This window comes from Solanum stenotomum, chromosome 3, assembly GCF_019186545.1.
Source record: "Solanum stenotomum isolate F172 chromosome 3, ASM1918654v1, whole genome shotgun sequence".
NCBI classification, from domain to species: Eukaryota; Viridiplantae; Streptophyta; class Magnoliopsida; order Solanales; family Solanaceae; genus Solanum; species Solanum stenotomum.
In genome coordinates this window covers 27,690,922-27,705,076 of record NC_064284.1, presented here as the reverse complement: position 1 = coordinate 27,705,076, position 14,155 = coordinate 27,690,922, and the positions used below count along the sequence as shown (strand labels likewise).

The following is a 14,155-nucleotide window of genomic DNA, read 5'->3' as shown; positions in this document are numbered from 1 at the left end:
TTTTATGGAGGGATTTATTAACAACTGGTCGTTGTAGTATAGTGGTAAGTATTCCCGCCTGTCACGCGGGTGACCCGGGTTCGATCCCCGGCAACGGCGAATTTTTTGTATTTTCTTTTTTCCTATCATCCTTTTTGAGAAATGACATTTTTCCCCTCTTTCTTTTTTTCCAATTATGATTAGGAAAGAATTTCCATATTTTTTCAATGTATAATCCATTACTTTTTATGTAGGAGCTATAATTTATTGGATTATGAAAAGGCTGTCTTTTAAGATTTATAAGCTTTAAAATACACTTTTTTTAAAAAGTAAATCGCATAGTTATTTTCTTGAATAAATGAATTTGGATTAATAGATTTTTATTTTCTTTAGAAATGAGCTTAAGGTATAAAGTTTACTAGCCTATTAGAGATGAAGAAAAAGTAATTAAAGTATTAAAGATTATAAATATATTGTATATAATTTATTAGTTTGGTTCAAAAAATATTTCGATATATTTTTAATAAAACCAACTATTATGGATTTTTTTTAATTTATAATCAAACCCAAACAACTATAAATTTATTTAATTAATTTATGATTTTTCATTGAAAAATCATTTGAAGAATTTTAATTAAATCGTGAATATCCTAGCTGGTGATACTAATCTTCCACTTCTTTCAAACGTTGTAGATAAAAATGGCCCCACATATATTACTGCTCTCCATTCACCTACTAATTATTGTCTTATTGCGTTCACCGTTTGAATTTTGAGGGGTTTTGAGGATTATGTTATCCATCATTTATCCAAAAGAGGTAAGGACAGTGATGTAAAAAAAGTATATACTTTACATTTAATGTCATAATTATTTTTTTTAAATGTGGGAAAAATTTGGATAGGCAAAGGAAATTATAAAATGAGGAACGAAACTCTCATCAGCACAAATAAAATTAAGATGTTATTTATATTTATCATTTATTTAATGTGGTTTTTAATTACTTTATATTTTTTTTAAAAAAATCAAAAAAAAAAGTAGACTTTAAGTTATTCCTTACATATTATTTTTAAGGATGTGTCATAATTCATACCCTAACAAACTATACAGGGAGTGCATATTATTAGCTTACATCTTGATACTTGCCAATAAAGCTGTTAAAATGGGCTGGCACAATCTAACTCTAACAGGCTAGAGAGTTAAATGAGTTGGGATAGGGTGATCGTTTTAATTAAAAGGCCTATAAAATATATAGCAGTCTAATCCAGTCTTATGCGGGCCACGGGTTGGGACGGATTGGCCCTTCAACTAAAAAATGAACAATATTACTCTCTTAGAAAGAGTATCTAAGAGTATCGAACGTTGACGTCTATGAACACGACATCAATACATATAAATTTTCATTTATGAATCACACACTTCGGTAAATGCTTACAAAAATAAATTTATTAATCACACACTTCGATAAATACTTACAAAAATACATAATAGTCAACGTAAGATTTAGCGGAAAAATGTTGATCATTCCACCATTCCTCCCACAAAACTAGCTAGTTTAAAAGACTTGATTTTTTATTTTAAAAAATATTTATTGATAAAAACTTTACAAATAAAACACTACTAAAAATATATATAAAAAATATTTTTATATATTTATAACCCACGGGCTGGCTTCTGAGGCTTGCGGGTTGGGCCTAAGAGGCTAGCAGGCCAAATGGGGCTGGGCTAAAAAGTCTCGTTTCTAAATAGGCCAAAAATATTAGGCCCAACCAGGGCCGGCTCTTGCCTTTGTAAAATAAGGCTTATGCCTTTTGGGGGGCCCAAATTATTATCAAGAATAAATTATGTGTTAAATTTTTATAGAAAAAATTGATTAATTATGATAAAAAAAACATATTATTTTACCCACTTTAACATCTTCTATACTTTGTTAAAAGGAAAAATTACTGAAATACACGTCTTATGTTTCCCTTATTAATTTCCAATATCCCCTTCTATTTCTAAAAACCTCTAAAATTCATTATTTCTTCAATGTATCCGAGCTAGTTTTTAATGTATCCGAGCTACATATTATATATCCAGTTTATGTTATAATGTATCCGGGATACTCTTTAATGTATCTGAGCTACATATTTGTCAACTTATTACTTATAAAATTATGTTAACAATTCATATAATAATTGTTTCACTGAAAGGATGTTTTCAATGTTGAGTTGATAAAATCTTACCTAAAATCAATAACTGAAAAACAATATTAAATACTAAAAATATGTATACGAAGTTTGTTTATATTTTAGGCCTCAAATTGAAATTTCGCTTTAGGCTCCTAATTACGTTGAGCCGCCCCTGGGCCCAACCCCACTTAATTCGGGGATTAGGTTGGATCGACCTAGCGGGCCAAGCCCATTTTGACAGCTCTACTTGTCAATAAAGTAGGATAACTGAGTGTCTGCATACTAAAGATCTTAAACAACACCTTGGTTCAAGGATCAAGGATGTAGATTTTACTGAAATTCCATTGCAAAATATGATGAATCTTGTTCCTATTATAACTTATTACATTTTTATATGTTAATGGAGTAAGCATTTGAATCATTATTGTTGCATTATATTAATTGAAAATTGTTTTAATTAAGTGTCATGTTTTTCCAATGTGAACACCTCTTAATGCATCTCAAATGATGGCAATGTTGATAATGAATTAATTTGCTTTTGACAAAGCACCTACATCATTTCATTATATATAAAAATAGAGTATGCGTTAATGCCTCCTCCACTATAGTATTTTGTGGATTTCACGTGTCAACATTAGCTTAACAACATGTTCAATATAAATTTAGACCATAGAAGGGCAATAACAACGTATAACTTGTAAGGAAACAAAAATTACTTGCAGCAATATGAACTACTTGTTGTGTGTTGTTGGATTTGTTGTGCTACTGGCCATTGCTGGAGCTGATGGAGCCGGTGAATACGGGAGAAATTCTCCAGATATGGAAGCCATGAAACTGATTCCTTGCGCGGAAGCAGCATCGGATGAGAATGCATCCGTTTCAAGGAGTTGTTGTTTACAGATACAAAAATTGGGACAGAACCCGAAATGTCTCTGTGCTGTTATGCTCTCAAATACTGCTAAAAGCTCTGGAGCTAATCCTGAAGTTGCGATAACCATCCCCAAGCGTTGTAACTTAGCCAATCGTCCCGTTGGCTATAAGTGTGGACGTATGTTCTTAATTCTCAAAAAATTATTTCATATCTCTAATATATACATATGCTAATTAGTCTTCATATATTGTCATGTTTTGCAGCTTATACACTGCCTTGAAGACTGAAGACTACACGTACGATATGTTACTATGTTATGTACCTATGTGTTTGGTGGCAATATGTACTATGTTCTTCAGTTATTGTGGATTAACTTATAATCAGATCATGTCATGTATCATTTCTGATTAGCATAAATAATATTTTGTGTTCTCTCTTCTTCAGTGAAGATGATTGATTATCTTATCCTTTTCATCAGTGATTTGCGGCTTTTCTTATTAATTATAAAAAATATATTATCTTCTTAGTTTTCTGTAAAGCTAAAAATATTTTGAATTATATACATGACACACCGTTAATCATTTGAGTACCATTATAGTATATCCTGAAAAAGGTCAAATATATCATTTAATTTCTAAAAATAGTATGCACATATCCTTTGCTATACACACGTAGCGCAATATTAATATTTTCTTCATTTCTATTTAATCTTTACCTAAAATTAAAAAACTCACCTAATTACTCCTATCTATTTATTTTAACCGATCGGATTAAAAAGTTCTGACCCAATCTAAAAACATCTTTACAGAGTATTCTCTAAGCAATTTTCATGGTGAAAAATTCATTCAGCTGGAGAAACACATTTCATGTCTTAAAAAATCTTTTGACAAAGATAAAAAATAAGAGAAAGAAAAGAAGTATGTTGTATGTATCTACTGGGCTTCACAATATATACATGTTATTTATCTTCACATCTCTCTTTTACGGTGCTCAACCATAGAATACAAATTAAAATTTCTATTTTTCTCATCCCTGCCGAGTAAACGCTACGCCCTACAGTGCTACTCAATCACAACGGCCACTCAATATTTATACGTTCGATTTGAGGATAAAGTACAATGTTGGAATGTTCAAAGGGATGTTCCTCTAGTGACCGTCGATACTCTGCCGGAGTTTCCAACATTACACTGGTTTAAGGAGATGACACACCGTGGAGTATAGGATGTCGGCTTCGTTGCTGTATCATGAAAATGGGACAAAGCAACGAGAGGTACGATGTTAGGGTTTTGGGTTGGTGGCAGAGGCGGATCTAGGTGGGGTTCAAGGGTTCGGACTTTGGACAAACCACTAGCTTTTTCATAGACGCTATATTTAAATTAGAAAATTAAATAAATATATGTATATAACATGTGAACCCCAAATAAAATTAATTTAGAACGCCAAAACTCCTAACAATGGATCCGACTCTGGGTGGTGGTGAATTGTAATAGTAAGGTCAAGGGGGTGGAGGTGAGTAAGCAAACGGTGGAGGTGGAAAATTTGGTGATGGAGGTGGAGAATTTGGTGGTGGAGGTTCTACTGATGTGTTATTCACTTTTTTGTACCTTTATTGGGTTAGGTTTTTTAATTTAGGTATTAAGTGGGTAAAATAAATGGATAGTTGAGTGGATTTTTTTAATTTTGAAAATAAATAAAATAAAATCAAATAAATTATTGAGATTGCGCCATGTGTCTCTCTTCATTGGGCTTCCCGTAGTATATCTTGACTAACATATCAAAGGGTAAATACTTACCCCACTATGTTCACCAAATACAATAACATTGAAATTTTTAACTCTTATATATATATATATATATATTAATTTTAAATGAAGTTTTTAATGGTGTGTACAGCGTTAAAAGATATCGTTTTCTCAGTAGCAATTTTATTGTTTTGGTTTTAAAAAATTGGTATACCATTTATGTTTTTTAGAGGAAAATTTTTTTTTTTTTCGCTCTAGACTCAACATTTGACCACGTACCCTTGAATGATTTAGCTACACACTTGAAAGATATTTCATAAAGTCACGAAAATTATTGGATAATTGATTTATATGGATCCTTCCAGTGTGAAAGCACATAGAAAAATGACATTGTCAAAAATTGAGAAGGTCAAATTTTCATCTTTTTCATCAAAAGAAACATCTCTTTTGAAGTTAGAATTTTTTCTCCTTTATACCTAACATACAAAATACATGAAAGGATCTTTTCAAAATCATAAGATAATCTGAAAATTCTTAGCATAAACTTCTAGAAGATATTTTATTTATCTATAGAAATATATGCGTTCTATAAAAGCTCTAAAAGACGTTGATTATAAATGAGAAGATTGACTCAATAGAAAGACGAAAATGCATTCACATTTTTTAGGTTTCTGCATTTTGTATTTTTCCAAAAATTGATGTATTAATTGACCATGTCGGTTAGTTTTCTAAAAAAAAAAAAATTAGATGCAGAAACAAGCAAATTTTGCGCATCTCACTTGCCAACTTAAAAAATAATTCAAGATACACCTACAAACCATCACTAATTGTTGTCAAATCAATTCTAAAATTATCTACAACATATAATAATTATCAATGAGAAACATCAAACTCAATAGAAATAATCCATCAAAGGATCCAAAAATAAAAGTCTACAAATATTATAATTTCTTGCTTCGACATTTGTGAAGAACATGTAAGTTGTTCGATCTGCTACAACATGATCAACTGCCTTGGCCTGATGTAAAGACTCAATATCTTACCGTCCTGACTGAACACGTTGCACATAATTCATTGAACCTAGACCATAGACTATATATCTCTTTTTGTCCCCACCCTCTCCCCGTCACATGCTTGATACACATTTGGTTAGCTCGATCGCTTAAGGCTTGCTGCGTACTCAGTCAAGTATCGTTGATAACCAGCCTGCATAATTATAAATAAAAGTTACTAGTATACAGAGTCATATTATTACTTTATATATACTATTCTTTTCAACTAACATAGGCTTGTTGAGCCCTTTAATTTGCTCAACTCAATCAATCGGATCTGACTCATTCTTCTGTTTATGTGGATTAATTGTTCGAAAGATCTCATCTTGAATCGGCTCGCGCGCCAATTTTTTGACCTGCAAATTAAACTTAGTCAAAATTTATATAAACATATAAATAATTTAAAAAGATGACTTATTTTATATGGTTAACTTAACTTTTAACAGACGAATGAAGCCAAACACACTTTCTTTCTTCTAAATATACTTGAATAGAAAATGTCTAATTAGAATATTTATTAAAAATTGAGGTATTTAATTAGAACATGACTTAATTTCAATATGAATATCCTAACAAGTCCACGAGACTAACTTTGTATTAAGCCAGATTTTTATATAAGAAAGTAAATTTACTTCTATCCAATTTACACAATATATAGTTTGCATTCAATATATTTGAACCATCATGCATGGCATAATTTGCATGCTAGGTTATGTGCCACTCAAGTGTATGTATATGTATGTTGATTATGATCCTTCTTTCACGTAAAGAGAATATGGATGTGCAAATTCTAAGATTGGAAGTTGATTTGTCTAATGATGCTGCCCCACTAGTGCGTATTAATAGGATTAAACCCGCGATGCACGCTCTTACTATTTTGTTTCCTTCTAGTAGCCCAACTATATAAAACGATTAAAAAGTAATATCACCCCATCTATTTTTAATTGTCATAGTTTTCTTTTTTAGAGTCAAAGTATAAAAACTTTGACTGATATTTTATGATGTATTTTCTTAATCATATTGATCATATGAAAAAAAAAAAAAAAAAGGCAATTTATAGTACTTTTCATATAGTTTTTGAATATCTAAATTTTTTGTTTAAAATATCAAATTAATGTAATCTCATTTAACTTTGAAAATTAGTCAAATTGACTTTCGAAAAACGCAACACGGACGGAGGGAGTATTTTAATATTATTCGTGTATTACACCGATACGTATACTAGTGCAGATATATAACAGCATAATTTAGTATCAATTTGTAATTCCAGAGTGCTCTCTTAACAACATCTCTTTATGATGGGCATTTCAAAATATTTTATGTTCTTTGTTCTTCTTGTACTAGTAATGATGACAACCACTTCAAGTTTTGAAGCTAACCATGTATTTCTTCAACATCCTAAAAGTCAGCACTCACTATTTTAATTTTTCTTTGGCAACATTAAATGATTTTCTTTGTTTTGGAATTAATTTATATGTTAATTAATAATGATTATTTCTTATTTTATATAATTAAATATATAGGTGATTATTGGAAGATGTTTTCAACGATTGGTTTGGAGTGCAAATGCTGTGATGGTGAATGTACAAAGTCATGGCATGGAACTTGCTCAAATTTTCAGTGCTCTTCTTGGAAACAATATTCATCTCGAAAACCCTAATTAATTAACCACAAACAATGCTTATTTCGCTTACATGTGATATAATAATTATATACTTGATACTATTACAACAACAACATACTCAATGATAACATAAAAATAATCTATCCAGTGTTCTACATGAAATTAATAAAGTAACGATATTTAGAACAAATAGTCTTTAAGTTTACATGGCCATTATATGTGACACGTGAAATTTTATAGTTTTAATTGTTATTCTATGCTATTGCCAGTTGATGTAAAATAAAGTATTTTTCGTATCATTCTATGCTTGCCATTTAATTTGTTGTTTTATTTCTACTCTAATACCAATCATTTTATAAGTTACATTAACCCCTTTTCTGTTAATTAACTTCAATCCGACTTTCTCAAATATAAGTTCTTCCAATAATATTAATTGAAGCACACAATCATTTTATAAGTTTTCTTGGATTTGTGGAGTAGCCTGGGGTACTTAAACTCCACCCTGATTAGGCATTAATGCCTCCAACACATTCAATAATCTCATCATGACATCAACTAGCAAAGCAACAGTAGGCACAACAGCTGGCCCTGTTGATGGAGTATCTCGAACCTGCCTTGACTGCCACTGGGGGCAATACCAAGTCTCATACCACGTTCAACAGATGCATTAGATCGAACAGCAGAGGAAGAACCACGTTTCTTAGCCATCTGCAAAATAATATTCAAGTGTTAAACTTGATTTAACTCAAAGCACGAAAAAGGAATGAAAAAGAGAAAATATCCTAATTGTTTGGTAGCCTCAAGGTCATAATTATGGGCGCCTATATACCCATCTGTAACTCTACCAAACACTACTCCATGACACGAGACTTAAAGCCTAGGCTTTGATACCAACTTTGTCACATCCCGAAATACCACCTAGACGTGATTGACACCCGTTAACACCACATGTTGGGCGTACCAAATATACATACTCTTACCAACTCATTTTAGCACAAAGATAAAACATGTGCAACTCTAAAACTCATCAATACTCATTAAAACGAAATCCAACCAAAATCATAAATCAATTTATATAAAAAGAAACAATCACTTAAATAATATTTCCATAGCCCAAATCCAACAATAAGACCATAGATCATCTATTAGAGTGTCACGACCCGATTTCTCGAGTCATGATGACACCTACTATACCCCACCGTAACCTAGAACATCAAGTAATGAGCGCAAGGGTAGAAACTAGTGACAGCAATAATCTAAACAAAGGACAACAAGACGGAAGCAAACCAAAATAAATATATACAAAAATCCCTCCTAGAACCTGGAAGTCACTAGTACAGAGTTGTCTAATAAGGAGTACAAGTCCCAAAAGTGGACCACAACAAAGCATGTCTCAAAAGCAACAAGACTATATAAAACAAAAGGAGATAGAACAAACCCAAAACGCCAAGTGCTCACCCTCGTCTCTGAATCACATCTGCAAAAGAAGGCTGGAACTAATCACCGTTGGTAACTGGTACTGGACCTACATCATGAAATAGATGCAGAGTGTAGCATGAGTACCAAAACAACAGGTACTTAGTAGGCATCAATGGTCAACTGAGCAAAAAGGATAAAAACAATAAGAAAGGATAGAATCTAGACAGAGAGGTCAAAACGAATATGAAAAGAAAGAACATGAGCCTACCAGAAATAAACTAAGTATAGTTAAACTAAACCTAACTAGACCCCTATAAGCCCAGAAGCTACACTCGTGCGCAAGGTTAAATAAAATCTGAACGAACCCCCATAAGTCCGACAGGTACACAAAATAGCTAAGTCTACTAGAAAGAAGAGAACCGGCTCCCAGCCCAAAGTTACAAAGATAACCCATCAGACTCCACCCAGCCAGCAGTGCACTCCCAGCCCAGCTAGAAAGAGTGACCCCGGGGGGCACCCAACCAGACAGTCCACTCCCAGCCCAGCTAGAAAGAGGGACCCGGGGGTGAGGTAGATATCGCGAGTCGTCGTACCATGTAGTCAGCTCCCAACCCAACTAGACAGAGTGACCCGAAGACATCCAACCAGCAGCACACTCCCAATCTGACTAGAAAGAGAGACCCGGGTGCGATCGCCGAAATCACCGAGTCCACCCAGCCAGCGATACGCTCCCAGCCTAGCTAAAAAAAATGACCCAGAGGTGATGGTATCTCCTATAGGATCCAATCCAGCAATAGCCATCGTGGAACGTCGTCCACTCCAAGAAATCACAAAAAAGGCTCCAAGAATATACTATCTCAATCCCACACCTCTGGTAATGCACCGAACCTCCGAGAACGTGTCAGATTCGCAGAATTAGAGGGAGAATATACAAAAGTGCAACAAGCAGCGATAGTGTCTAAGCTAAGGCTCAGACTATTAAACTCAAGTATGTTATTCCATTCTACAGGGAGCTAAGTCATCCGAATGACATAGGCAAAAAGTCAAGGATATCCACTTTATACGGGTCATAAGTCTAAGGCAACACTAGCCTAACCTAGACTAAGGACACCATGCTCACAGCTAACGATGAACAAAACATGCAACATGCATCATACAAGCATACAATAACATTTAGCACATAAGCATGCAATTCTACGTACTAACTCGACTCACGTGGTACTACACCCGAAATATGGCCAATTGATCCTAGCACAAGGTATAATCAAAGTAAAGTAAGAAACGGGTACCCGCCCCCAATATAATTCACTCCAATCCACATGTTTTTACACAATTAAGCTCAATCTAATAGAAAGGAAGCCGTAGCCTACCTTTAGGCCGACCTCGTGTGCTCCAAATCACTTTGCCAGAGCTTTTCCTTCCCGAACGGACTTTGAATGTTGTCACACTATCAAATATAGGATCACAACGTTAGTATGACGTTTTCTGCTTTATCTTATTCTACTTTATATTTTCATATTTCTTTCATTTTTGTTGGGTTGAGGCTGACTTGTCTTGGTGGGATTGGACAAGTGTCATCACGTCTGTTTTGGAGTCGTGACAACTTTATGATATATAAAACTAAAAATCAGATTTAATATAATATGTAATTTTTTGGCGAATGAACCCCCTTCTATCACCTAGCCTGAAGTGTTGATGGCTCGCTTGGTGGGACCGACTAACCCATTGAAGCTCCTTTCATAGTTGTTGTATTTGTGCACAAAGATTCAAAAATTCTAGTATGAATGGAAAAGCAATAAATGTTTAATGAGTCGCATTAGTTCACTCATACATGTATTATATACCTACACAGAAAAGAATGATCCAAAGAAGTAATTACAAGAAACAAGAAGAAGCTAATATCCTATGATCCTATGTTTTTATGCAGAAGCATAAGCAACAATAGGGCTCCTAACTAGATGCACACCATCATCCCACACCAAAGAACCTGAAATCATAGAGTCATTTATCTGTGCCATTATCGACACCACGAACGATTGCTTCTGCCCTGTTGATCTGAATGTTATAAGGCTTGGTTCCACTCGAACGTTGAGTCCCTGAGGTGCTACAATAGTTGCTCTGTAAGTTGAAACTGGCGTACCAACGTTGGTGACCGTCCTATGAAAAACTCGGGTGATCTTTGAGTTTTTTTTGAAGAAATTGTGAAAGAAGGGTAGTTTAGATCCCAAACAGTTGCATCAGTTTGAGAAGTACTACAAGAAGTCTTATCCCCTGTAATAATCCGCAAATTCTTGGTACTGTATCCTTCGCCACACAAGAATTTCACGTAATCATTTTCTACCATGTCGTACACCAGACCTGGATGTGCAGCTTTTATTGGATTTATTTGACCAGACCCGTATGCAAATTCTGCCTCACTGTTTGCACTGGAGCTCATAGGTGTAGCTGTATATAACAGAATTGTTAAATGGTGCGAAATATTTTGTAACTTGTCGATTTTTGAAAGAGTGTCGTATAATTGGAAGTGGAATATAAGAGTTTACCGGTAGTCATTAGAGCAGACTTGATGGCAGTGGGAGACATTGTTGGGTTGAATGATTTAACATAGAGGGCTGCTGCAGTAGCATGAGGACAAGCCATAGACGTCCCGGATATTATGTTAAATGGAACTACTCGTTTGTCTCCATGTATATTACCGGTTACAGCGGTACCTTCAGACCAAGCTGCTAGTATGTCCACTCCAGGTGCACTCAAATCAGGCTACCAAATTAATGTTCGCGATTAATTAGTGATAAGCATACAATATTACAATGTCTTAGGCAAGGATTAGTGTGATAATGAATTTTACCTTTAGAATATCGCTTGTAATTGCATTGGGTCCTCTTGATGAAAAGGAAACCACGAAAGGGGCAGATTCTGATCCCTTCTCACTACTTTTTAGAATTCTTCCTGTTGGTTTACTGAAGAAATTATTTAGAAAAGTATATATTTAGCCTTTGTTATTTGAATTAGAGTATTGCTGTTTGCAGTAGAGGTATATATATACCGTGTTTTATATAGGTAATTGTAAACTTCGGTGCCATCGTTTGTGCTCAAGTATGTAGATGATATGGGGAAAGAAAAGGCAGCATCATTGAAATCATCTTGCATTATAGCTCCAACAGCTCCAGCTATAATTGTTCCATTGTAAGTCCAATCGCAGAGGACAATTTTGCCTCTAACCTTACTTTTGTCCAATGAATTTTCTTCACAGTACCTTTGATATGTATAAAGTTTTTAGATATTATATACAATTATTCAAACTTGGTACTACTTCAATTTAATACCTGGATTCAGATCCATTATACCCTGCCTCAGTATTCGGAACATCTCCACCATAAACTAGTGGATACTGGTCCTCGAGGTCAAAAGTGTTGATGGATACCCCCTGCAACACAAGGCATACATGTACAAATTGAGACGGAGGGAATATAAATATATTACCAATTATAGGTTGGTAGATGTAAGATTTCTCACCTCATATACTTCACCATTTCCTAATTGCACATCAGTGACAAATCTCCTATCGATGGTACTAGCAGCAACTGAGAGTGACCAAGGCGACAAATTGGTCACGGTTTGAGGATCAGGACCAGAATTGCCTGCAGAATTCGACGTGAGGATCCCATTCTTCATTGAATGGAAAGCTCCAATGGCTATTGAATCTTCAAAGTATTGATAAGGTGAAGACCCTCCTACTGAGAGTGAGATGATATCAACTCCATCAGCAATTGCATCATCGAATGCTGCTAGAATATCAGCATCGTAGCAACTATCAGACCATCATATTTTGTACACAGCTATCCTTGCAGAAGGTACCCCTCCTCGAGCTATTCCTGACCCAAGACCATACAAGCTTGCGTTGCTAACAGATCGCCCTGCTGCTATGGATGCTGTATGTGATCCATGTCCTTCTGTGTCTCTTGGAGATTGAAAATCCCCCAGAGGAAATTCTCCATTAACTCGATAGTATTTTGCTCCGATGATTTTTCTGAAATTAATGTCCAGCATCAATGTCCTTACCTATGTTGTTGTAAAACACTAGTCTGTTTTTATTTGATAAGACATTTTCTTCTTTTAGTTTTGAAAAAATGACATGTTAGTACTTAGTACATACTTATTGCAAGTGAAGTTAAGTGAGGATTGACAGGTGCCTTTCCACTTAGTTGGAGGAGCAGAAAAATGTTGATCATTGAAACTTTGTGACTCTGGCCAAATTCCAGTGTCTAGCATTCCTATTATAAGGTCGCTCTCCACACTTGTTCTTCTTGTAACTTGTTGAGGTAAACCGACGAAATCCCATGACCTCGTTGTATGCAGCTCCTTTCTACCATTTGGGAACACTGATACAACTGCATCCATGTCTGAATTACAAAAATCCATTTAGACATTAGAATGAATCAAGTGTAAATGTAGTTAATCTATGAAAGGGGCCAAATAATTCTATAAGAAAAAGCAATTCATTTCTATACAGTTCTCTATAATAAATTAAAGGTTCACTTATTCTATATATACGTATAACGTATTGACTTACTTGTGATTCTGTTCTTCTCTTCCTCGGTCAGTTTGGCAACAAATACATTGAAGCTTCTTTTATAGCTGTACATCAATGATTCTGAAGCTCGTCTATTGCTGATTAATGTATGTAAAACCAAAGCTTGATCAGTTATCTACAAAACTATTTAGTATATATAGAAAGAATTTGAGAAGATATATACCAAGGAATTAATCATGGGGCGCTTTTCTTTTTAATCAATTCTAAACGGAGTAACATTTCTATATTAGTAACTATTTAACTTTAAAATGTTCATTTTACCCTTAATGAGTTGAATTATAATCACATAAACATCTATGACCACAAATTTAAAATATCTTTTAAACTTCGTGTTAAATCAAAATATGTCAGTTAATTAATTGAGACAAAGGGAGTTCATATTCATAAAAAATATTGGAACAGGTAGCAGCACTGACCTCCCAAGAGCCTCTTGCAGAATGCTAGTGTGCATAGAGGATGTTGTAGAAAGATCACCCTTTGGACTGTCGCCCATGTACACAATGTACTCCTATACATTAAACATGAAACATAAACACAAATGCATGTAATTACAGTATAGTAATGTTGGAAACTTTCTTGTATCGTATTTGAGGATGAGTTTGTTGGGTATTATGTAGTGTAAAAAGCATTCACATCGCTTAAAAACTCATTTTTACGTCTTCATTATGCAAAATTTACATTTTCGTTGTCACTTTTAGCATATC

General features: G+C 34.2%; 2 protein-coding genes and 1 non-coding gene across 3 annotated transcripts; 2 read left to right on the top strand and 1 right to left on the bottom strand.

The window, feature by feature from the left end:
- Positions 1-27: 27 nt before the first annotated feature.
- Positions 28-99, top strand: TRNAD-GUC (transfer RNA aspartic acid (anticodon GUC)). The gene has a single exon. It is a non-coding gene; the product is annotated as a tRNA-Asp (tRNA).
- A 2,744-nt stretch (positions 100-2,843) lies between these two features.
- On the top strand, positions 2,844-3,463 carry LOC125859491 (uncharacterized). Its single transcript, XM_049539262.1, has 2 exons — positions 2,844-3,197; positions 3,284-3,463. Exons 1-2 carry the CDS (start codon positions 2,876-2,878, stop codon positions 3,298-3,300), a joined length of 339 nt encoding a protein of 112 aa, XP_049395219.1. The 5' UTR covers positions 2,844-2,875; the 3' UTR covers positions 3,301-3,463.
- Positions 3,464-10,776: 7,313 nt separating this feature from the next.
- LOC125859441 (cucumisin-like) lies at positions 10,777-13,944 on the bottom strand. Its single transcript, XM_049539193.1, is given in 10 exon segments — positions 10,777-11,036; positions 11,039-11,319; positions 11,355-11,617; positions 11,706-11,817; positions 11,904-12,113; positions 12,184-12,284; positions 12,374-12,887; positions 13,014-13,260; positions 13,431-13,522; positions 13,868-13,944. Coding segments are annotated over 10 exon segments (2,157 nt in total).
- Positions 13,945-14,155: the final 211 nt, after the last annotated feature.

Excerpts from the sequence above, each read along its gene's own strand:
- LOC125859491 (XM_049539262.1), top strand. The coding sequence starts at position 2,876 with ATGAACTACTTGTTGTGTGTTGTTGGATTTGTTGTGCTACTGGCCATT.